Source organism: Cygnus olor, chromosome 4 (genome assembly GCF_009769625.2).
Source record: "Cygnus olor isolate bCygOlo1 chromosome 4, bCygOlo1.pri.v2, whole genome shotgun sequence".
NCBI lineage: Eukaryota > Metazoa > Chordata > Aves > Anseriformes > Anatidae > Cygnus > Cygnus olor.
Genome location: NC_049172.1, coordinates 7300143 through 7326024, shown reverse-complemented (window position 1 = coordinate 7326024; position 25882 = coordinate 7300143). Strand labels below are relative to the sequence as shown.

General features: G+C 41.7%; 1 protein-coding gene and 1 pseudogene across 3 annotated transcripts; both read left to right on the top strand.

Moving 5' to 3' along the window:
- On the top strand, positions 1–25882 carry DAPP1 (dual adaptor of phosphotyrosine and 3-phosphoinositides 1). Of its 3 annotated transcripts, XM_040556861.1 has the most exons (9): positions 1–2415; positions 11584–11706; positions 14652–14785; positions 18681–18811; positions 20851–20898; positions 21080–21142; positions 22850–22935; positions 23509–23596; positions 24035–25882. In XM_040556861.1, exons 1-9 carry the CDS (start codon positions 2354–2356, stop codon positions 24083–24085), a joined length of 786 nt encoding a protein of 261 aa, XP_040412795.1. In that variant the 5' UTR covers positions 1–2353; the 3' UTR covers positions 24086–25882. The 3 variants fall into 3 exon arrangements, with proteins under 3 accessions (XP_040412795.1, XP_040412796.1, XP_040412794.1); XM_040556862.1 differs by lacking the exon at positions 21080–21142; XM_040556860.1 differs by lacking the exons at positions 23509–23596; positions 24035–25882 and having other exon boundaries at positions 21080–22935.
- On the top strand, positions 12206–12322 carry LOC121070290 (annotated as a pseudogene).

Sequence of the window (25882 nt, the reverse complement as noted above, 5' to 3'; positions counted from 1 at the left end):
CAGGACAGCAATTCAAGCAAGACTTCAAGGCTTGAATTAAATCACACTTTTTGGTTTACAATCACTGAAAGGTATGAGGAGATGGAAACAAACAAACAAACAAACAAACAAAAACTATACACTGATTTCCAAAGAGGCACCTTATTCTGCTGTTTCTTGCAGGGATGCTTTGTGCTCAGCAGCACTCTGGACTGCACAGCAAGCGCTGGAGCACTGCTGCTACCTACAGGTCTGCTCTGCGCAGTGCTCTAAACACACACAAATCCAATCCACGGGGATTTTGTCTTGGGAAAGGGACCTACACCCTATCGCTAGAGCCTGTTGGCTTTTGGGAAATGCGACCTGGGAATCTGTAGCCTTTCTTTTCCGTGGCTGAAGTGTGTAAAAAACTACTAAGTGGACTTGATTAAAGGGAAGGCTGATCCATGCTGTAAGAGAGTTCAGTTTCTGCTTTCATTTTTTTCTGTAAATGAAAAGGAAACAGTGCACTCCCAGGTGCAGAGTAAGAGGAAGCATCTGCTCTGAGATGGGAACCCTCTCCCACCGCAGCCACTGGTGCATAAAACATGAAGGAGGATTGGAAACTACCTTCTGGCCTGCAAAGCTGAACTTTTACGACAATTTGTGATATAATTAGAATTTGCTAAAATTCAGTTGTGGCTCATCATTGTTTGGAATTTAATTGATTTCTTTCCAGTCTCTTTAATTTTCTTCCTATATTAGTAACACAAGCAAACGTGATAACCTGAAACGGACTAAGCAGAAGCATTGTTGAAAACAAAGCAAGCAGCTTTCAGATCAGGAGAAAAAAAAAATAAATACAAGCAAATTGTGGAGATGTCAAAAACAACTATTTAACTGAAGGTCGTGGATATCAGGACCAGATTAGCAAAGACAATATCTGGTCACAAGCTATCAATAAGTGATAGAGGAAGGGGCAAAAGCAGGCAGAGCTAGGAAGGAGAAAACAAAAACAGCTAATTTATGAAATCTGTCTACAGTTGAATGCTTGGCTGCTGAGATGAATGGTCAAGTAAAGGAGATGAGCAGCTTGCAACCAGGAAAAGCACAATTAGAAGCTCCAGGAGCAGGACAGTCTGATCTGATGTATGGAAAGTCTGTCAAGCTTTTCCTATTTAGGAGGCTAGAAAAAACTTTTCCAAAACCGACTCACTGAGAGCATCAGGAACAGTAGGATTTTAATGAGCCTGTTCCAAATTAATCTTAGTTCCACACTGAGCACACTGTTCAAATGACTACTTATGAGAAAACAGATAGTTCTTCTGGCCTCTTGAAATATCAGTTCTTCTAGAAACAACTAGTTTTCAGTGCTGGATACCCAGGGAAAACTTTGGTGTGTGACTGGAAAATAGCGTTGTATCTTCCCTCCCCTCCCCAGAGCCCTGCTTTTTTATCAAAGTTTAATAAAGATAAGAATTTGCCAGAACTGTAATAATTACTGACCATGATGTATTAGGGATTACAGATATCCTCTATTACCCAACAAGTCTTTTAACCATTTGGAAGGACAGGCACTAGCTAACATGAGAAATTTCTCTTTCACAGAGCTCAGTCATCATCTAATAAAACTTCATTCCCTGTTAGATATTACATTAATATTTTTTGGCAATCTTTTACAATATTTTCCCATTACTGTTTCCAAGAGGCAATCAGTATGATCTCTTTAAAATTTACATGGAGAGGGATGACAACCGCTGCAGAAATCACTTATCCCTGAACTTGCAGTTATGAGTGTAAAAGAGTGCTCAGGAAGCTGACAAAGCAAATAGATAAAAGAAAGAAAAAGAGACAGCAGCTTCAGAAAGTAATAATAAAAGTATGTTTCATCAGTCTGTTGAACGTAAGAGCCTTTATAATGAGTGAGCGCTGTGTATTTATATTGACTTTCACACGTGCTGAATCTCCGTCAGTTCTGATCTGCATTAGGAAAAAACAAGTTCTAACCTATTGCTGGCACAGTTGAAGAAACATCAGAAGTCAGAGATGTAACATCGTAAGTCAGAGATAAAACGTGAACGAAATGAAGTAAAAGATCTGTGCGGGTTTATTCATCGTGTACACGAAACAGGTCGGGGTACCCACTGCGGGCGCTCATGAGGACAGCAAGTACCACCCCTGGCGTGCTCTCACGGCTGAATCACTCTGGGAAAAGTGCTTCCAGCACCGCAAAGCCAGCCCGCACCGGGTGCCCCATCCCCGCGGCCAGGCCCTCCCCGCGGCAGGGCGGCCGCCAAGAGGCCAGCACCCGCCGGGGGCCGCCCGTCCGCGCACTTCCCCAGCGCCCCGCGGAGGCCACCGCGGGCCGGCGGCGTCCCCCGGCGGGGCGGAGGCGATGACCGAGCGCCGGGAGCCGCGTCCCGCCGCCCGGCTGGACGAGGAGCTGCAGGCCTTGGGGTAAGCGGCGGCGGCAGAGGCGGCGAGGCTGCGGGGGTCCGGCCGCGAAATGGCGGCCCCCCGGCCCGCGGGGCGGCGGAGGGGCGCGGGGTGCCCCGCGCAAAATGGCGGCGCTGAGGCGCGGCGGTGTGGGGTGGGGGGCAGCGCGGGGCTGGCAGTGCCAGCTTTAATAATAAGGCGTTGGGTAAAAAAAAGTATATATATATTAATAAAGCGTGGAGTAAGAAAAACAGTGGTTTGTTCTAACGAGCCCGCTGGAGGGGCTTGGTACCCTGTCAGGTGATGGGGTCCAAGAGAGCAACAGGTGTACAGAGGATGCTGGTGCACAGCAGGTGGGGAATAAATAATAATTAGAAAAATCAAGAGTGCAGGCAGGCGCTTCAGATATAACCAGGGGGTTACAGCTCTTCCAGGATGGGGCATATCTATGTTGGTTAAGACCTCTCCATCAGGAAGACGCTGCTTTTTATGTTGGTGTCCCCATGTAGGGCCAGGGGATGGATTTTTTTCTGGCTCTTGGTTTACTTGCCTCATCCCAAGGGAGCACCAAGCCCATCCTCTGAGCATCCTCAGCCCCAGTGGGCAGCCTGACCTGGACCCAGGCCACCCCAACTCCACACCTCACTGGGCACCTTGGGCTTTGGCAGCGAGAGGAGCAGGCAGTGGACAGCTGCCAGCCCTCTGGAAGGTGCCATCCTCACCCAAAAACAAAGCCCCAGAAGCAAAAGGAAGTCTGCAGGTTGCCACAGACCCCGTTCCCTCCTCGCCACTGGCAGTCTGACGTGTCTCGCCCATTTTGTCTGCTCTAGCTAGTTTTGCTTTTTACACCGGGAAGGCTTGCGTTGCTTTTTCCACAGGCAGTGTTGCTGTAGATAGGAAGAAATGGAGGCTGGTGGAGCAGCAGAGGTGGCAACCATAAGGCCAGGGAGGGAAGGGGCTGCGGTGGCAAATTGGAGGGGAGACGAAGCAGGAAAAAAAGACCAGTGATGATATTGAAAAAGCAAACAGGCTCTGGTGTCATCTCTGCATTCAAAAAGAAGAAAAAAGCAAAACTTTTGCTTTCTGGGTACTTACGGATGAGGACTGAATAACCATTTATTTTAGGGATTAATTCACTTAGTGAAGAGGTTGGAATACAAAGGCTTGGAATTACTATCTCCATACAGCTAATAAGTTTGCATATTTGGAAGCACCTATTAATGAAGTGCCTTGTTAGTGAAGCATCTAACTTACAAAATGAAGTGAAGTCACTTTTGTAATGGTAGCCATAGTGGGCATTATCTGCTTTCCCTGTACAATTGTAAGATTACTCTCATCCTAAAAAAAAGGCTACAGGAAAAAAAAGTGAGTTTCAGCTGCTGTAGAAAACATGATTCCAAGTTGCCAGACTTTCATTTGTTTAGACTATATGGCCTGAGCTGATCTATGCCAGTGACCTATGCTCATAAATGACTTTGCTGGTTGGCAAGAAGTTCATCCTAATTGATGGTCCCATAGGACAGCAACCTGCTTGGGTACAAGTGGGAATGGAAGACTGCAAATGAGAAAGCTACAAAGATGCTTTTTTAAAGCTGTAGCCTCTTTATTTTATTTCTGCTTTAGGGGCAAGATCTAAACTTCTCACCCTACTCCAAAATACTAAGCATTTCCTTCAGGGCAGTGTGTTGAATTAAATGAACTAAAGCTGAATAATCAATGCCAAACAAAGACTCCCTTCAAATCATTAAATAAAGCACTTCTTTTTTTGGGGGTAGTACTAAGTCCACTTTTTTTTTTTTTTTTTTTTTTCCTAAAGAGGAAAAAGTTTCAAGTAATAGGAAAAGAGGCAATCAGTATGATCGTGCTGGTGGCATGGTCTAAAAGATTTCTTAATGTAAATACTTCTTCAGTTGTAAGAAGTAAGCATGTCACTCGCCAGACCATAACATCCAATTCTCAGCCACCACAACTTTTTTCCCTTAATCTTAGTCCCTGGTGCTATGGTAGTGATGAGTTTCCCTTACACCCAGTGTAGCATCTAGAACAGCTGAGACCCGATTCTGGTGAGGAATATATGTCATTGCCGTAGTAAAGACCAATAGAGAAAAAGCTCATTCAAATGAGGAGCAACTTTGATGTTCACATGCCTTTGGGAAAAAATGAAATAGGTTATTTTACAGCTTCTGCTTTGTTGTGCAAAAATCAAAGAAGTTGGAGAAGGTTTGAAGAAGTGTGAAATGGGAAGCACTTTTTTTAACTTTTAAGGGAAAGGAGATTGGTACCAGAATAATTTAAGAGTTTACCAGGTCAGCTGGTTATCAAAATGGAAAGTTGACAACAGTGCAGTTGGGTGTACAGTACAAAACCTATCAGACACTCTGCTAGGTTTGGAGGACCTGGTGTTCACTGGGCTTGTCTAGATTAATGCTCCTGTAATTACACTTTAATTAGTACATTGTTGAGAACAATGCAGAAGGGAGAAGGAAAAAAAAAAAGTCAATCTACACAAACCCCATTGTTATTTTGCTCCTGCTAGAGGTATATCACCCATCACCAATAAATAAATAAATAAAATAAAAATAAAAATCAAGAAATGAGATTTAACAATCCAAATTGTTATCAGGGACAATCATAGACACTGAGAGGTCTAGGCATATCTAAAGCTGTTTATTAGATTGGGTAGTAGTTTTGCAAAGCCTCAGTATTTATAAAGAAGAACTTTTTAGCCCTTTACATCACAGGAAGTGTGATGGATTTGGCTTTTTGTTGTTATTTTAAACAATTTATTTCAGTCGCTCAGTCTGTGGGAAGATGGTGGCTTGTTTATTTGAAGCCATCTAAACTATTTGATAGGTTTGGTGGTCAGGCAGTCAAGAGTTCAAAGTGGACATCCAGAATCCTGTCAGCTCCATTGTCAGGGTGTTTATAGATGTAACTAATACTGAATGAATAGGAAGACCAAAACCAGAACATAAGTAAAAAACATGTTACCTCATTCATTAAATTACCTAAATGTTCCAAAAATATTTGAAAGGGAGCTTTGAGGGTTGTCAAAAGAGACGTATCTTGGTTTAAAGGAAAAGGAAACTGACTTTATGATTCTTCTCTCAAGAGCTGTCTGGCTCTTCCTGGAGTCAGCACTTTTTCCAGCTGCATTTATTGCTGTTACTCGTGCTAAAAGGACAGCCTGAGTACTGCAGCGTGAAACTCCAGTAGCCGATCACGTATAATGTGAGTTTGGGGAACTCCACGTTGTGGTTCTTTTATTTGCGCAAGCGATGAGAATGTGGAATATCTCATCATCTCAGTAATTACAGACTGATTTGGTAATGCACCTTTGTTCCCAACATAATACAGCTTTGGCAACGCTGATTTATTTTCTGTCTTTGAGAGGTGAAAGAAATGTGGGAAGAGGAGCCAGGTTTTTGTAGCATTCTTCCCTTTGTAGCTCCAGTGTTGTCATCTCTTGTAGCACAGTTTTTATGTTTCTCCTGCTCCAGGTTTGACAATATAGTGACAAACAGTGTTTGTAAGACTGAATAAGTCTAAGCATGAGCAACTTCATGCTTAGTTTTAGTAAGAGAAAAGAAATCAGACCACAGACATGAATCAGACTATGATAAAATTTGTTTCTGGGATGAGGAACTGATATGACCAGGGCAGAGGAAATGGTCAGAATAATTTTTTTTCTTCATCTATATCTCTAATGTAGACAAGGTCGAAATTAACTCAGCTAGAAAGCGGGCCAAAGAAATGTGTGAAACAAAGTCAGTTGAAAGAAGGAGGAGAGAAAATGGAAGTGAGAAGCAGAAGCTGAACTAGTGAAAGCCTGCAGATAGAAGATGTGAATTTTAAGGTTGGGTGCACTGAAGTCACTTCCTTATATTTCTGTTTTTTAGTTAATGTTCCTATGAGGTGGCACCCTTGTATTCCAGCAAAGTACTTTCCATGGGTGTGTGCTTGACTGTGACACACTGAAACTTAGTGTTTCAGTGTGACACATTGAAAGGATGTCTATTAAATACCATTTTGGTTGTCTGCCACCCATAATTCCTCTCTCAACATTCTCACCCTTTTGTAGGCTCTCTAGAGCTCTGTCAACTCGTGCAATTAAGACATTGCCAGATCATTGCTTTCACTGACGTGACAAACAAGGAGCCCTTTGTGATGGTGATAGGTAGTATTTCTAGGGTTTCTGAATAGGAAAAAGAAATTGACTTGTCTGATTTTGAAGTTGCTAATATGCAGCATGCAGAGACTAGAGAAACCGGTGAGGCCGTTTTGTAGAGTCCTTTTTGGGGTAAATGCACATGAAGAGCATCATGTCCAGCCAAAGGAGATAAATCAAGCACTGCAGTATAGTACTCCTTTAAACTAAGGATTGGAATACATCTTTGAGGCTAGTATATAATTTCAAAGTATAAAGTAATTCAACTTGCTGTGGTAGAAGGTACCTTTTATACATAAAAAGGTGCAAAACCTGCCAAGTTCTACCAACACCACCATAACAACAAACAGCAACCAGGGTAAATAGCTGCTCTGAATAATTTAGGAATGAAGTCCTACTGAGAGCGCTTCTAGACTGTCTCCCCTTGATGTGTATCTCCATTCACTTTCAGAGCTGGATGAGAGGTGACTTAGTTTGTGGCGTTTCTGCTTGGCTCCTGCAGCTCAGGCAGCCACAGTGCTATCCGCAGGGACGCTCACCCACGGAGAACAAGCAGTAGTGCACCTACTGCAGCAGGGGAGGGAGCTTCAGCTGAAATTCAGCTGAATATTGAGAATCTCCTTCCTGTTTCAAAGAAGGAACTTGAAATTGCCTGAGCGTTTACAGAAGTGACCCAGAAGTACAAAGAGTATCTAACTCTATCCAGGCTGTAACTACCTGGGAACATAATCTGATAAGGATGCAAAAAATAAGCCCTACTGCATTTTTCTGATAGCGAGGCATACCTCAAAGTTAAGCATCACTTCAGACATGAGAAGCAAACAGCAGTCAAAACTTCTTGCTGTGCTCCGTGCAGCTACTAGTTATCTGTCATTTTTATTGATGAGGAGAAGCGAGCTTTGCTGCTGGACATGAAGCAGTTGCATATAGAAATGTCTGAGAAGAGGATTAGCCAAGTCTCTCAGCACTTATCCTTATGTCAGCCATGGATGAGTGTTTGTGTTTCTTGTGTATTCCAATACTGTTAAAAAGTTAATCCATCTGATGCCAACTGCAGCTTTATTCACCAGCCCCATGGGCTGAAAAGAAACATTTTTGAAAAATACCCATATCATTTCTTTGCCAACAACATTATTGGAAATGGCAGATGACACGCATAAGAACTGCCTGATCTGTAGGGGACCTAGAAATGATGTTTCAGTAACATTTTTCTTTGAAGTATTTTGGGTTATTAAAGAACACATGCACGTTTTGGGGATGCTGTTCTTATCTGAAGAGGGAGCTTCCCACCCCAAACACTGCTGTGGTGAGAGATCTAGTCACTGCATTAACTACATAGAGATCTTAAAAAAATAAATAAGTTTTCATGTCAAAGTGCCCTATCCTGGGCCTGTACGGACTGGCATACCGATAATGGCACAGATGGCTGGTACAGATGTGGTTTGTGGTGTGTCAGCCACCACGGGGGAATCCCGCTGGTGGGCGGATCCTGAGGAGAAGGCCGTGCACTGTGATGGCTTTTTGGCTCCCTGGGGCACTGTCTCTCTTCTGCCCCCTCCTCATCTTAACAGTGACAACAGCAGAGCCGGTCCTACACTGTCACTGATGAAATCTCATCTAAAGGGTAGTCTGATTTCTGAAAAAGTGTTATATTTCCAGAGAGAAACAAAGGTAATGTCAGTATGATGTGTGCCTGTCTTAAGACATGCTGTTGATTGGCCCAGCAGATGCTTCCACCCTGGAGAGCAGGAGAAATAGCATCGTGGAGCATACAGGATTTTTGATAGGAGAAATAAAGTAACTGGGAAAAACAAACACACAAAAAAAACACCTCCCAGAAATTAGTACTTGAGACAGGAGCACGTGCAAGGCCAAGGGCACCCAGCAGAAGAGGCTCAGAAGCAGGGAAGGACTTTCCTCTCTCTTTCCCTCCGTATTCTTCAGAGAGGTCTGTGTCAGGAGTCCCAGACAATTTCTGCTCTCCTGGTGATTTTCAGTCTGGCAAGTGTCAGAGTACAGAGCATATTTCCAAAATTTTTGCAGTAAATGCAAGCTCTGTAAGTTATGTCAAATAGAGCTGACTTTTTGAAGGACCTTTAGGGAGATCCCAATATGCAAGGCATGGGCTGTCGTTCAAAACGAAAACGTTGGCCAGATAATTCAGCTTTTTTGAAGTAGAGCTTCCTAATGACCTCAAACAGATGGGTAGTTGTAGTGTCTTTCAACTTGAACTAATTTATTGAGTTAAGGAGTCAGGGAAGTAGATATATTATGTTTTCTATCTACAGTTTCCTCTTCCAGTTATCACTCAGAAGAACAAAACTTAAGGTAAGGGTGACGGCCCTTTATAATGTGCTGCTGAATGAGCCATGTCTCCCCTCCTTGATACCCACAAAGACTGAGCTTCAGTCTGCTATCTTAAAAGTTCAGTTGGTATCAGACAGCATACAACAGCTAATTTATCAAATTACCATGATGTATTTATTTTTTAATCCTGCATTTTGACTGCAAATTTCAAGAAACTGCCTTCAAGATTTTTTCCAAAAAAGAAAAAAAAGGATTTCTCCCTCCCAACAAATACTTAAATTCAATTGAAGTGCATCTAGCAGTATCCAAGTACAAGGTTATTAGGGTTTTTTTTTAGCCTTGTTTACTTTTATTTGCGTCATCAGATAGACTTGGTGAGGAGAGCAGAAGGACCTTCAGATATTTCCATGGATGTGTATTTACTTTACTGGTGGTCCACGTTCAAATGCTAAATTTTCCACGGGATTTTTAAATGGTACCTGCTTTTATGTTATTGAAACGAATTTTGATGACCATTTTCAGAGTGGAATAGCCAAGTAACCTGACAGTTGTTACTGATTGAGCCATCTGTGACAACAGAGGGGATAAAATAGCTGTGTAACACAGCCACTTTGACAGCGAAAGCTGCATTATTAGTTCACATTCACTTCTATTTTTTAAGCTGAACAAGATGACCGTGGTAATATTTGAGGGATTTTTGTCTGAGATAGCATATTTATGTGAGAAGAGTGGTGCAACCTTTCCAGCTGATTTAAATATCCACTTTATGCCAAAGTTACTTTCCCAAGTGCTCCCCCCAGGCTCTGCTAACATAGTGGCAGAATTTCATTTGTCACTCTTGTGTGTAAAGAGGTTTAAATAGAACATTTTATGAACTTAAGTGGCACCTGTTTTAAAATCCAAATAAAAGGCTTTTTGGAAATAAGATAACAGCACACTTATGAGCAACCTCAAACCGAACATGCCTTCTTTATGAAAATGACCACTTTTTTGACGTTTTCTGAATATATTTCTTTTGCACAGACGTGAAAGAAAACGCATGATGACATTCCACCCAGAACACAGCGTTGTCTTCTCAGCTGTAGATCCAGCCAACCCTGCAAGCTGCTGTGATCCTCATCACATCAGAACAGATCTGACCTTTGACTGTTACTTGGGCAGTTAATCCCAAAACAGATTTTGGCTGACAGGTGTTTCAGAGGATGACACTTTGATCTTTAAATACTCATTATTTTATTCTACTGTGTAGATGGTCCACAGAGCACGTTCTAGAGCCAAAGCAGCAATACTCTGCCTGTATTGAGTTTCACGTGGAACTTGTCTTGCACAGGGTTAACAGTCTGAGGTCTCTTATAAAGCAATTTATCAACCAGCTGGCCTTTCAAATAAGCAGCCAGCTAAATTCAGAGTTAAAACTTTGTGGGAGATGCCAAGTTTAGTGGCAACTTGTGATGAACAGATAAGGAGAAAGAGTGTATAGTTACACATCACTTCAGTTTGAAGACTGTCGTGATACAAATGCCAGAGAGTGCTGTGATCCAACCTTCTGCCTTCAAACAAATTATATTTCAATAGCTGAAATAGTAATGGACTTTGACCCCAAAACTACAGGCACACACTAAGAGCCTTCTTTAAAGGAAGGGGAAGGAGAAACAGCACCACCCCCGTGCAAAGGAGGGGAGAAGTACCAGAGGCACTGTATTCTTTCCTTCTTCTGCACCAGAAGTTCTGGTGCCATATATAGCCATTTTCATATCTGCATACAGTGTCTCTTACAGGGTTGGCACTCCAGCCTTTTATAGCTGTGGCCCTTTTTCTGTGTTCAGTCTGGGGAATGTTTCTAATGACATCCTTTTCTGTTGAAACAAATCAGTTGTTTCTATTTTGAATCATTTTGGACACAAATGAGGCTGTGAACAGCATTTCGTGGTCTTCATTGCAGGATTTTTTTCCACAGAATTCCGTGTGTATTCCTTATGGATTTTTTTGTGTTGAAAAAGTAATGAATATTCACTGAAGTTAAATGCAGCAAGTGTTCAGATACTTCACTGCATTCCTCAGACCACATATGGCTGAACAGCAGTGATGGCAATATTTTCTAAATTTTCACATCAAATTCTGTTGGTTAACCTTGCTCCTTCCCTCTGCTCCATCCTCCAAAAAAGGTTATGCTTCAAATAAAAAATTTAAGGTTAGGCAAATCTGCTAAATTGCAGATTGTAGCAGTGCAGGTGAACTGAGTTGTGAGAAATACGGAGTTTGGGAGGAGATTTTTATTTTAAAGTGCTGTGTGCTTGCCCCAAAAGAGAAAGCATACCTAAGTGTGTAGATACGGCAGGAAGTACAGATTCTGAAATTAGAGAAGGAATCCTGCATACCCCCCAGAATTGCGTTCACCTTCTCAGAATAGGTCTGGGTATTTCTTGTTGCTTACACAGGTAGAATTTGCAGGCTTCTTAAAAAGATTCAGCAAGCTATCAACTGTAAATTGTGGAAGAACACATTTTCATCATTAAAATGAAAATCATTTTCTGAGCTTGTCAAAAGGAGGTTCCTTAAGAGGCCGAGTTTTGTGCAATCTGTGTGAGCCTGTGAGAAGAATAATGTAGAATCCTAGCAGTGTTAGTTGCAGTGCTTCCTTTTTCCATAACTCAGCAGAAGCTGTTAACTAAGAGCAGAGTGAATGATGCTTTAATCCTGTTGTGTCTTCCCAGGTGGTATCATGATAATCTTACCCGACACGCAGCAGAAGCTCTGCTTCTTTCCAACGGGCAGGATGGAAGCTATCTCTTGAGGAAGAGTAATGAAAGGGAAGGTTTGTATTCCCTCTCTGTAAGGTAAGGTACAGACAGAAGTGAGTTCATCTAATGCTGCATAACTGGCATTTTTAGTCTCACTTGCTCCTATGTTTTTTTGCATCTCGTGCCTTGATATGACCTTCAGATTTCTTTCTAAGGCCCAAACTATTTTAATTTATATTCCTAATGATGTAATCCTGTTGAATGACACCTGAACGTGCATTGGGTTTGGAAATTGATCTCATTTTTCCAAACTATGAACTAATTTTACTGGAGAAAACATTATTCCATGGATTGACCGTATCATCAGAATTACAGAAATTTACATCAGTTCAGGACACAGCCAATACAATGCTGGTGTAGCTTAGCCTGAGTAAGTTGCTACTGAATAACATTCAAAAACCCAAGAGGCAAAGAAGCCAAAGTATTTTAGACAGTCAACATGGGACACACGTTAGACACATGAAGTGGTTGCTGCACGGAGGAAACCAACCCTAATTACATCCATAACCTTCGGCAACTGTATGGTATATCAAGCCTTGCTTCTTGGCCTTTTGGCTAAGATCAAGTGTAGTATCTGTTCTTATCTTATCAGCCTGTAGTGAACATTTAAGCTATTGCATTCATGCCCATTTCTGCCTCAGATTAAGCCTCTGAACCACAGCTCAGCTGAATCACAGTAACTTTTTAAGCCAAAGTCACTCTGATAGATACAACGATGCTAGTTATTCATGACCCTGGTAGATAGGAACACAGCATTCTCCCTTGAAACTGTGAATTTCTATGTGCAGTACCAGGAGCTGTTACGATTTGGGAGCGTAGTCACTCAGAACCCGAGGAAAGTGCACTTTGCCCATGTCCTGATCCCCTGAGGTATGAAAAGTAAATATCAGTTGTGTAGCTGACTTCTGGTAGAAGGCTCTGGAGCAAGTATGACTATACACACACTGCTAAAGGTATTACTGCTATAGACAACCATTTATAGAGGGAGCTTGAGGGGTGCTAGACTGAGATCTGAAGCTGATGTTACAGAACAGATATTCAGAGTAGGAATGTCTGAATTGAGTGCAAGTGTTGGAAAGCAGAATGGTAGCATGTATGTATAATAGCCTGCCTTAAAGAAGTAATTTCAGAAGAACCTATATCTTGCTAGTTAGTATTTTTTGACTATAAAATGCAACCAAACATTATTTGGAATAATCTACCTCAGTTTTAAAAAAAAATTGTGAAACTAGTTTTCAAGGGCACTCGGAAACAATTCATCATAACAAAATGAAATTTAAGTAGTTGTTCTAATATGAAATGAAAGCTAAAGTGTTAGTGAAAATATATTTGCCATTTTAACAAATTCTAGGCTTATGATACCTAGAAAAGTCTACTTTGGGCCAGTTCCAATCTTCTTCTATTCATCTCTTGACATAAGATAAGAGTCACAGCATCACTGTATGCACGGAGTGTTCCAGACCTGAGTCTGATGCTTGGTCTTTTAATCTGTTACATCAGTTTTGTGGTGGTACAACTCCCTTGAAATACTTATTTTGATTTTAAAATACTTCATTTGTCCGTTTTCTACTCTAAATTTTCCTTTGCATTTTTTGACTAATAATAAAACTTCATTTTGGAAGAAGTAATTCATTTTTGTTCTGATTTATTTTGTAGAATTATTTTGGAAGTTATAGCTGCCATTTTCTTCTATCCTAAAATTATTTCTACAGCTTTTACTTTACTTTCTGCCTCTGAAGAAACTTCACCAGTCGTTATTGTAATTTGTAAAAGGAAACCGTGCTCAAACGTCCCTTGGGGTTTTAACTGACAGCTGTAAGAAGAACAGGGAGAGAGACTACATGCTGCCTGAAACTCCCTTCCCCAGCTAAATTAGCCAACTTTAGAAAGGAACAAGGAAATAGAATAGAAGTTACTCTCATTGCAACATTGTATTTCTTGTGAAATTAAATAAAAAGATAAAAACTCTGTCATTATAGCAAACGGCTGTAGTGGCTATTTGGTAGATAGGGCTTCTGCACTTGACTTGCACGCTTTGTATCTGAGCTGGCTGTAGGGCAAAGCACGTGAGAGGTTGACAGAGGCATATTCTACAATATGATGTCTTGAGTACTGTTTAGTCTCCTGTGGAAGTGGCAATAAACAACAGAAAAGACAAATCCCTTTCTTTTGCAAAATTTGTCTGTGTATTTCCTACATACAGTTTTCCTGAGACAGATTTTTCTCTGGACTCCTTTGGATGCTAGTAATATTAACAGAAGTAACTTTTTCAGAGAAGAGATACTCGCTCTAAGTGCTTCACTGCCTTCTGAAGTCAAAATAAGTACCCATCCAGGAAGTGAGGCCTTGCACACTTCTCTAAATATCATCAGCTTTCATAAACAAATAATGTTACTTCCCTGACAGGAAAAGGACCCTGGTTCATGTTTGACAGCACCCACTGTAGAGGAACCCTTTGCCTGAGGACAGAGACAAAGCAGACAAATTTTAAAGCCTTAGTTGTCTGAAGTTAGGCTATTAAATCCCTCTTTGGGTGCAAAAAAGCCTACGATTGAAAAAGCAACAAAGCGTTTTCAGTGAGATTGGGATGACACCTGAAAAATAAGATACATTGAGTGACCCAGGTACAGCATCATGACCAAAGCCAGATGAACAAAGAGTGTCATCCTGCTTTGACAGAAGGCTGGAAACCTTGTTTATGTCTTTTTACTTATTGGCAACAATAATTAGTTTAACTTACTTGGCCTTTCTAGGCTCTCACTATCCCTCATCTGTAAAGCAGCAATTATATTTTCTTAATAAATCTGATTCTCAGATGTGTTGACTATTAGTGCCTATTAGTAATAGCAGCATTATTACTGCCAGGACAATGATTTTCAGCCTGTGATCTGATTTCCTGTAGTGGAAGCTGCTACTTAAGGATTTTACGTGCCAAATGCCCTTGGTATTTATGCCTTGACAACTTTTCTTTTCTGTTTTAGGGGAAAAGATTCTGTGAAACACTTCCATGTTGAACACACAGGAAGTTCATTCAAATTCGGATTTAACGAATTTTCTAGCTTGAAGGAATTAGTCATGCACTTTGCAAATCAGCCTTTAATTGGAAGTGAAACAGGTAAGGAGAGACGTATGTTTGTATCAACATGCTTATAGTCATGCTTCACACAGATCTGAGTAAAAGGAACTTTTGATATGTTAAAAGGTAGATCTATTGCTGAAGTGCTCCTCTTCAGAAATTTACGTTTGTGTTAACCTGAGGTATCTAAGATATCCCTCTTCAAAAACTCAAGTTATGGTGAAGACAAACTACATGTAAACTTACTGGGTTTTTGCTATCTAGGGACATGAGCTCTTTTTGGCCTCCCAGAGAAAGCAGCATTTCAAAATATGCATGTAATGGGAGGAGCAGAACCTTCTGAAAAAAGGGCAAAACCGAAGCAGAGTTTTTAACTAGTGAGGAAATAAGTGTTCATATATGAAGTTGAAATCCCCCAATAAGAATAAGTAGAAAAAGGACCTGAAATTGTTTAGCTTCGTAATTCCTCATCCAAGCAAGTCTACAGTGATATGCTCCGCCTTTTTGTAGGAAATGTGCTCTGTATGACTTCTCCCTCTTTCTGTCTACAGCAGATCAGTCTGCTGATTTCATTTGCTGTTACAGTGATTTGTGTAGCTTTTCAGAACAGGAGAAAAACATAGGCTTCTTTAGCAGCCAGCATACTATCTGAATTAAGAGTCAAAAGATTAAACTCTATTCCTACAAGTGAGATGAGCACTACCAGACTGGAATCCCACAACAAACAGGTGTGTGTTAGCATGAAAGTGACAGTTTTAACAATAAGCTTCAGATGTAAGAGTAGAAGATGAGTCAAAACAGATTAGTGCCAAAAATTTTAATATCCTGCGTAGAAAGTGTATGTAAATAACTCTGAGTCGCATTAATCATGTATGGAAGTGACCAGTTAAATAATAGCTGCCATATGCAGTAACTGTGATATATCACACAAATACACATCGGTGCTCTTTTAGCAGAAGTTGATCACAGGCATTAAATTCAAGGGTCGCTTTGCAAAATATTTTACAAAACAATGCAGTAGTAAACTCAGTATTGCATTTAGAACAGAGTTTCTAGTGGTACCTTTTGTGCCAGTAAACAATTTTTCCTGTGAAATCGGACATGCACCCACAGGCCTAACTGTAAAGATTTCAGATGACATAAAGCTTGTATTTCCCCATTCCTTCAGTACATGTGTTGCAGACAGTAGTAATTAAGGCTCCGATGTTATGTGATCTCTGTGGACAGAATCAACAGTGCTGAAGGATGGGCTCACTTGTCACCTTAAGGCTCCCGGATCAGATTCTGCTGGCTCTGTGAAGCCTCTTTGAATTATTTAAGTTGAACATGATACAGTGCAGGAAAAAAACATTTGAACATCCCATCAAAAAATGCTTTGCCTTTTCTTACTATGGATAGCAGTAGAGCGGAAGAGAGCGCTTGCATTCAGGCAACATTCCTTCAGATGCAGATGTCAAAACTCTCTGTGATGATAACCGATCTCTACTAGAAAGGGAGCAGGGGCTTACATCACCACTCTCTGGGCCTGGCCATCCAGCCAGTTTATAACACAGCAAAGTCCAAGCCGTGGGCTGCCAGCTTCTCCAGGAGAATACAGAAGAGTATGTAATAGTTTCCTCTATTTTCCATTCAAGTTTTGTCTCACTGGAGCTATTTGTGTGTCTGAAGAGGTACACCAGGCTCTTTGATCAGTACTTGAACATGGAGGGCCACAGCCCTGCAAACTGGTCAGTGGAGCACAGTGGTTCTTTCGTACTGGGACAGCTGCAGGATTGTGCTCCAAGGCCAACAAACTTTGTCTTGCTACAGCTTCATTTGCCATTTCAGCTTGCTGCATGGATTAACCTATTTTTCTGCAGTGCAACGTGTATACTTCCTCCTGAAGTACAGATAATTAAAAGGAAATTGAGGCTACTGTGCTCTGTGAGATTGTTTCTTGAACAGGCAAGCTGAACCTATTAATTAATGTTGTTAAAGCAAATATTTCCATATTTCTGTCTTTATTCAAAGGGACAAGGTCAAAATGTTATTTTTACCTGTCTGTTTTGTTTAACAGTTTTTCCTTTAAATTATTTTGAAAACATACAGAAACATAGGGTCATTACTCAGACAGGAAAGCAAAAGTCATTCGAACCTAGCATTTCCAACAACTTGGCTAATTTATCTTCTTCTTTAGAAATAGATACTGTGCACAAACAGCAGAATCTTGCTGCAGTACAGCTTTTACTAGTTCTTTTATATATTTACCAAATGACTCTGTACAAGTATCTTTTGTGGAGAAAAAAACATGGAGAGCTTACTAGAAAACAAGTATTGTATGAAATGTTAAACTAGTCCTGCCAGTTCTGCCATGGGGATCTCCGTCCACGATGTACGTATGGTAATATTCAGAGTCTGTGCTGAGGAATAGTTTGTGTAGGCTGGTGATGGGGTGTGTCTCAATTTCCTTTTTTACGTACAGCATTTTCTTCCTGTAAGGTCAGAGAGAATTAAACTGATCTTGACTTTTTACCTATTGCAAGTTGAATGTGTCATATTTGCATACACCCATACGTACGCCTGTGAGCAGATTTCAGTTGGCTACTTCAGATGTCATGGTTCCACTTCCCTTTGTAGCTCTTCACATTACAAAACATAATTTAAACCTTATTTCACATTTAAGTTACTCAAATCACCTCCGGGTTTCAAGTCCAAGTCCTTGCCACCTCTAGCGTCCCTCCTCCTCAACAGCTAACAATACCAGCATAAAATGGAAATGCAGCAGCATTTAGTACGCTGCGATATTGTGTTTAAACAAGGAGATTAAAAGGTATAGCAGTTCCTTTTTTGTGGAAGTTCTTCACTGTGGTGAATAGTGAGATAGATTCACTACTGTGAACACAGTTTTTTGCAGAAAATGGGAGAAAGAAAACTTATTTGAAGAATAAAGAATCCCTCTAATCAAAATGTTACTAACTAGGAAGAACTATGGCAAAATAATAAAAGGTGATGGTAATGCAGGCTTACTGTTTTGAAGTCTATCTTTGACAAATTAAAGGATTTATGCAGAATCAAAGTGTGGGGAGTTGGCAAAACCAGGACAATTTATGACCTCATATCTAGTATAGCATCCTGCCTACTCACCCAGCCTCATGCACGGGAAGGGAATTTAATATGTCCTAGTGTGAACACCAGTAGGTTTAAAAGTTTTAAAGAGGCACCATTTATTTACAGTTTTCACAGATGCTTGTAAACAGGCATGATAACGGCTGTAGTCATATCTTCGTGCACGCAGTGAAAGAGATGCCTGTACTTTGAAGAAAGTCACAAGGCAAATTTTGACTATGCTTAGGTCAGCATTTCATCTGTAAGCATTCACTAACTATGAAACCTGTGATTCAGTTTATTTATTCTGTACTACCTAGTTACTCCGTGACTGGAAAGAAGGTTCAGGCAGGATGAGACACTTACCTCTGAGGATTGCCACCGTGTTTTTTCCCCACTTTTTTTTTTTTTTAATGCATTGCAGGATGGTTTTAATTATCTACTACTTAGAAGAATTGAAGAGGGTTTTCACGAACAAATCCACACCCAGGGATGTGTACAGGGATGAGGGAATGTATTTAAGCAAGATCCAGGTGCCCAAGTCATTGTGGAGTCTGTTTGAGCAACGCAGTAGAGCTAAGAGGGTGAGACTGGGCAAGTGAATCCAGCAACAAGTGCCTTTCTGTAGCATGGGTGAATTCTTGTAGAAGACATCTTTCACAAAGTCTGAACTATTCAAATGGTGCAGGTTTGAAATATTTGACTGGATTTATCAACATGAGAGAGTCATTATACCTTTTCCATTTTTAAGAAAAGGTCAAGTTCACCATTCCACAAGCAGGCAGCTACTGCCAGTTATTTTCTAAGACTGTTTTACCAGATTACTCACTCCCGCTCTTTTTCTCTCCAGGAACCTTAATTGTATTGAAGCATCCCTATCCATGCAAAGTGGAAGAACCATCCATTTATGAGTCTGTCCGAGTTCACACAGCAATGCAGACGGGAAGGACAGAGAGTGATCTTGTTCCAAGTGCTCCCTCAGTAAGTCACATTCTGGTGTGAGGGATGTTTGGTGGCCTGAGTTTAGTATGATTGCTGGAGCGAGCTATGAAATAACACCAATAGTTCATCCCTTTACGGGTTCTGAAATACAGGAAGTCTTCGCCAAACAAGGCAAAACAGATTTGCTAGGTACAGGCAAAACCTTTCACAACTGTTTTCTCTGAGAACCTCGATGCTGTCAGTGCGAAAACATTGTCTGCAGCTGGTCTAGGTGAGTCTGGCCATCAAAACAAAGTACGTAGGAGGGTTTTAGTTCTCCTGCATTATCTTCCCTTTAAAATGCCACCTTATCACTAACATTATCAGGAATTAAAAAAACAACACAGAAGACAAGCACTTCTCAAGTCTTTCTGACAAACTTGTCAGGCTGTATGCTACAATACCTTTGTCAGGTTGCACTCAGCCCTGGTTTGGGCAAACCTTTACAGTCAGTGAGAAATTCCTCTCTCCACAGGTGTGGGGAGGAACACACAATAACTAAAACAAGTAATAGCTACAGGATCTGTGATATTTTGTCTCACTCAGTGAACATGGGGATTAATTGACAGGGAACAGTGGTCCTGATTAGACAGAAACTCGTTGCTCATTATTTTAGTATCCTTCTTGGTTTGGCAGAATTCTTTTACTCAGTTAGCAATATACAGACCCCTTCCTAACTGGAAGGAAGGAAGAGAGCAACTCTGACTTCCTAAGTCACTTAAAAAGGGAGCTTTTGAAAAAAACAAAAACAAACAAACAAAAAACCATTCAAAAGACAGGCAGGGACACATTCATGAAAGGAAACCCCAGACTGAAGTGTGGTACAACCGAATTAGTAAGTGTATCTGTATCCTGATAGGTACATTATTTGAAAGAATTTTTTAGCATTTTCTCATTTGAACTTATTACTATTTTAGAATCATCTTATCTTACTCTATGATAAGAAGGAAGATGGCTTACTGTATTCTAACACAGACTTGCACCCAAAATAGAAAGAGCAATATGACAGAGGAGAGCCTCGACCCTTTCAGCCCTAGTAAAAAGCTGTGTCATGTTAGAAGCCATGCCTTCCTGGTGTGAGAAACAAGAGAACATCTTCATATCCATTTGGGCCATCTGCTCTGACATCTGTGACTCACTTGGACAGTAATTAGAGACTTTAAATCCCTAGTAACTCATATCTAAGTGAGACAGGTGGCTTGTCCAGAACACTATTGCTCAAAACACAGAGTAAAGTATATTAATAACTAACTTTTGAGAGTAAAAGAGGAAGAGTTACATTAATACAGGCTAATTAAGTCCATGAAAGAAACACTTTGTATCCTACAACTAACTATTCATGTCTGAGTTCCACTTAGCCTTCGAAGAAACTTGGCTTGCACATAAAAGGCAATGTTTTTTTCCAAGAGCAAATAGTAACCAATTCTCCAAGAATCTGGTTTCTAGAGGTCAGCAGTCTCACAGTGAGGTCCGTACAGAAAGTTTCAGCGACTATCTGAGAAATCACAGGCTCCTAGAGTCACTCATGGTACCAGTAAAACAGTTCAAAAAATAATTTTTCAGTAAGCACATAGAATGTAACAGGTCTTTCCTCTGAAACATGTGGCTGCTTGAAAGAAGAAATGTCTTGCATTTCAACAGCAATTTCTGTGGGTAATTCCACTGTCTGGTAAACCCTGGGTACTTCTGGTTATAACATGCATAGGGACAGCCAACCAAGTGTACTAAATAAAAAATCAACCATAACTGCAAGTATTTTGCTTCATTTGGTTGACAAGATGTAGGCCAGAAGCTTGAATAGGGAGGCACGGTGTAAGATTTTGCCCCTAGAGCCAGCACAGGTCCATGTTTATCCCGGTGTTGGATCCAGACTCACAAGGGGAGCAGGGCACACGGGGCTGAGGATAGTGCAAGCAGCGAGGGAAAGTTTCCTGAGAATAGGCTGCTCTTCCATCTCATGGATGTAGGCAAAGAGGAGGACGTGGGAAATGGAAGCAGAGCTGTCTCTAATCCCGATCCCTTTCCTTCTTACTTCACAGCTTGGTACGAAAGAGGGATATTTGGTAAAACAAGGCAAAATAGTCAAGGTAAGAAAACCTCTTATTCCTTGCTTCTACTCTGTAATCACACACACAGGATAGAGAATGCAGAGCTGAAATGGCTCAACCTCAATTCCCCTACAGAGAGGAAAAATTTGTGTTTTTCTTTCCCAAGAAGCAGTACACTAAATTCTCACAAAGCAATCACCATCCATTCTTAATCTTTCAGAACTGGAAGACAAGGTGGTTTACATTGCATAGGAACGAACTTAAATATTTCAAAGACCAGACAGTAAGTAGCAAACACCAGTTCCACTCTTTAAACCTCTGTAGAGGCAGCTGCAACCTCCTCCTACCTCTGGTTTCTTGCATATCTATCACAGCTTACCAAGTTACAGCTTCCCATGCTGTCAGAGGAGTCAGACCTTTCAAAGTCAGAGTTTTGCTGATGACCTTAACGATCAAGTTAGTAAGTTTTACAGCTAGAAAACATCTGTGCTCTGTCAGTCTTACCTACTAGTTAGAGTTGCTCTTTACAGGGCATTTTTATTAGTGGATTTCAAGCTACCGGCACAGCTTTCATGGTAGTTTTGACATACAGCCTGACGGAAAGCAGTGCTATTAAAATATTTCTGCAAATACCAGAAGTATGTTTTGCATTCCTTGATTTCATCCTTTTAGTTCAAAAGGTTGCACAGTTTACATAAGCTGTTCATTAAAAAAAAAAAACTCTTTGTTAGCACTCCACCTAGCACATAGTTTCACCTATTGCAGCTGGGAAAAAGTTCACCCTTTCAGTTGCTGTTCCATTTTTGTCTTAAACTTAGTAAAAATACAGCTAGAGTTTCCCTACCCTTGCAAGACCTCTAGGGTGAGTTCCTCCATAAGTGCAGCCAAATGGTTTACCTCTGCCCAGCCCTATTTCAAGTGCCTAACAGATTTTAACACAACAGCATGCACCTGCCCTTTCATCCCAAACATTCCCATTTATAAACAACTATATAGTATTTGTGGGATTTGCCATCGGTGTTCGTTTCAGTTAAGCCACCTTGAATTAGGCTTCCAGCGTAACGTTTGTAAGGGCAGCACCCCAATTGCTTGAGCTGCGTTTGTGACTTAGCAGGGAAGAATGCATCTTGGGCAGAAATACAGCCTCCTCCGTGACAGCAGGTCTTGGCACTCCCACTGCTGCTGTAGATACCTACGGGCAAGCAGCTTCCTTGTAACGTGGTGCACAACTAACAGACAATGAGCCAGAGGAAAACATAAGGAAAAGCGAGAAAACACTTTGTATGCTGGACAAAGGACTGTGGGAGCTGCTGAGGGTGTTTGAGCAGAGAGCAGCTGCTCTTCCACTTCAGCCACTTCTTATGAGGTGCTCAACAGGGTGAGGGTGAGAGAAACAAGTCAAAAGGACTCACACCTGGAGAGAAGGTAACTCTTAAGGGTGTTGGGCTGCAGTCACATGCAAACACTCTGCATCCCTGCACCTTAGCACTTCCAGGCCCATCCCCAGAAAGCTACATACACACACTACTTGAGCTCTCCTTTTGCCTTTCTCCCTACTCAGCTTCAGCCTTTTAGAGCACTTTGGAATTAATTAAATATCCAACAGCTGGTTAAACCTGATAAGACTTACAACTATCTCCTTCTTGTTGTGAGCCTCAGCTGGACACCTGATTTGTTACTGCATCTGTTACGTTACAATGAATCAACCATACCCTCAGCAGTCTGCATTTAATTCTGACTTCCTGCAGCAGTAGTTTGCTGTTTGTCCAGATTTGAGCTTACTGTCCAGTATCTTACATTTAGCTGCATTCATCTGACATTAGCACCGATGTTGATTTTGCTAGTGTGGGTTTGCAGTGTTGTACCTGTTGCACCTACACCCAGAGAAACCTGGAGTGTGTATAAGGGTCCATGTGCATTGAAGAGGAACTGAATTAGCCTTATATTCTGTTTTCATGTGTTCCCATTTTAAAACCACTTTATTTTCAAGGCTACAGAACCAATTCGGGCACTTGACTTAACTGAATGCTCGGCTGTGCAATTTGACTATTCCCAAGAAAGAGTCAATTGTTTCTGGTAAGTTGCTGTTCTTTCTGCACCTTGCTGGGAAGGCCAAAATAGCCAGGAGTTTTAAATGTAGCCACTGGGTGCTTTTGAAAGCTCCCTTGACCTTGCAGCCCTGATCTTCCTCTAGCTCATGAGCCTGTTCTTGTTACCCATCCTGTGTCAGTCCTGCACAGCATTGGCTCATTGCCAGTGGCAAGAGGTTTTTTTGGCTTGGTGAGGAGGAAGAGGGTAGGCCTGTATAGTGTGGGCACTTCTTTTCCTAATCCTGTAAGCGTGTATAATTGCCACCTAGACTCGTGGAGCTCAGTGAGGGAAGGCCCAGCTGCCAGATCAAATATTGCTACAGGTCACACAGTAATTGCTTTTGTGCCCAAATGTGAGTCTTGGGTCCACGTGGGCCTAGGCCAGCATGTCCATGAGCTGTGAAGGACTGTGAGTCACCACCGGCTAGCCTCTCAACATCACTGCCCTGCTTTGTTTTAATACATATACATAACATACAGGCCAGATGGGTTCGGTTTTTGGAGGAGCCACCAGGTTGTTCCAGCAATTTAAGAAATAATTCTGATTGTTTACTCACAGCTTAGTGTTCCCACTAAGGACATACTACCTATGCGCAAAAACTGGAATAGAAGCGGACGAGTGGATTAAAATACTGCGATGGAAACTGGTAGGTGATGTGTGGTGTTAAATGACTGCGTCTCGGGAAACAGTGCCCTTGGTACTACCGTAATAAGCCCCAGTATTACAGCGTGCTAGTATCAGCGAGGAGTGCTTGCTCTGGCTTCTGGGCCAGCTAGACCAGAATACGTAGTTTTCATGTAATGTATACGTCTGCAAACCTACTTTACATTTTTTGGGATGCCCTTTGGATACTTGTTACGAAGAAGAAATGACTTCCATCTTCAAAGATGTCACTGTGTAGATAGTGGACGGTATTGAGCATCAGCACAGACTGCATGTGTTGGTCCTGAAGGGAGCAATGACACGGCAACATAAAGGCTTGACAATGTTACTTCCTTAAAAAAAAAAAAATCAGTATTTGGATTCGTGTTTACTTTCCCACATCAATGCAGACAAATGGTAATGGATTGTTTTTCTGTTCTAGTCACAAATACGGAAGCAACTGGAGCAGCGTAACTCCGCCCTCAATTCCTAGTTGCACCTCCAGTACTGCTCCCTGGGCATGAATCGCCTCTTTGCCAAGGGGAAGGCGCCTGGCTACAAGGGGACAGTTTCAAATGTCTGCATGACTTGCAGAGGGCCTGTGCACGTGTGTCTGCCACACACAGATGTTTGCATCCAGCTCTGCACGCAGATTTGTACAGCCGAGTGCTTTCAGGCTGTTGAGTCATGTGTGGAGACTGTTGCAAAATCGCAGTGTCGGTTTGATATGTGTGATTTATGTCCATGGTGCACACTTAGTTCAGACGCCCATTAACTAGTCACAGTAGTCACTTCAAAACCTTGTGGTCATTCAGAGCACTCTTGAGAATTTACTGCAAGTTCCATCACTACTAACCATTAGCAGCAGAGTCTGTAACCTTGAGCCTGTTACTTAAAACCAGGCCTTCTGGAAACATTAAAGACTTCTTTTGTATGGCCTGTTTAGGGTCTAACTCAAAAGAACAATGACAGAGCTAATTACATTCCTGTAAATAATACCTAGATTACAAACAATTAAACCCAATATTTCAAGGCGATGGATGAGTAACACTTCTGGTCAAATGTGTTTTTGTACAGTTTAGATTTATACCACAGCAATGGAATGCCACCTGCATTTTGGTCCCTTATGCTACCCCTTGGAAAATGGGCTGGATTTTGTACATTTTCCTCAGGCAGAGAACTCAGCATACAGGAGGCTTTGTCCAGAACCGTGTTCTAGAATTAAGAGGTGCTTGCTTTAAATTGAATGAGACAAGCAATAGTAACAGGAAAGCATAATGTCCTCTAAAAATATGAATTTAGAAGAATTTATCTTCTACATAACCTGATGAAAATTTCTGTATTTTGGAAGACGTGGGCACATGCAACAGCATCATGGTTCACCAGAGTTCAGAAGCAGAAGCCCCGTACTTTGGTGCTGTAGTGAAAAGAAGTGTTGCATTTTGGAAGCAAAACCTGACACCCTGAGGGCTCTCCAGGCCAGACCTGCTGTCTGCCCCTGAGTGATCCTGCTCCTGCAGGATCCTCCTCTCCCTGTGCAGCGGTCACATTTCTGCTGTAACACCACACGCAAACCTCCCCTGCTGGGCAAAACGCTGTGGCAAAGGGCTGGGTGTTGCTCACGCAGCAGGTCAGCAGTGTTCAGTAGATGCCTGTAATGTCAGAAAACTGGAGAGGGGAAAAACACACTGGAAGAAAAAAGAAAATGCAGATTTGGACATAGGAATAGTATTTTATTTCAACTTAGAAATTCAAAATGTATGTAAATAGTTTTTATACAGACTTTTCTGAATAAAATGTCATTAAAAAACTACCACAGGTCTTCCGTATTTCTGTACTGTATTGTTAAAGCTCTGCAGAATACACCTGTCCTTCTTTCTGCCGTAAAGAAGTCAGCTAACACACCGGCACCTCCGATTCAGCTACAAAGCTGTGGTGACTTTGCTTGTGGCAAAGGCAGCGTGCAGGGAGGAGAGATCTGGTGCTGCCCAATACTCCCACTGCTCCGCGCGAGCGGCTTGGAAACGAAGCGGGAAGTGCAGCCACAAAGCACCCCTCCTCGTCACGCACAGGCTGTGGCACAAAACGTTAGAAGCAGGCTCGGCACGCGGCGCCACAGAGGGGGTCTTTCACCAGCGCTGGTGGGATTTGGAGCTGAACGTCTGCACCGGAGTCATCTTGAAGGAGAGAAGAGGGGAGGTGAAGGCACGGGATGGAGCCCCCGTGGTCTTACAAACACAGAACTTCTGCACCTGTATGTTGACACAGGACTGGACACCCACACAGCCCA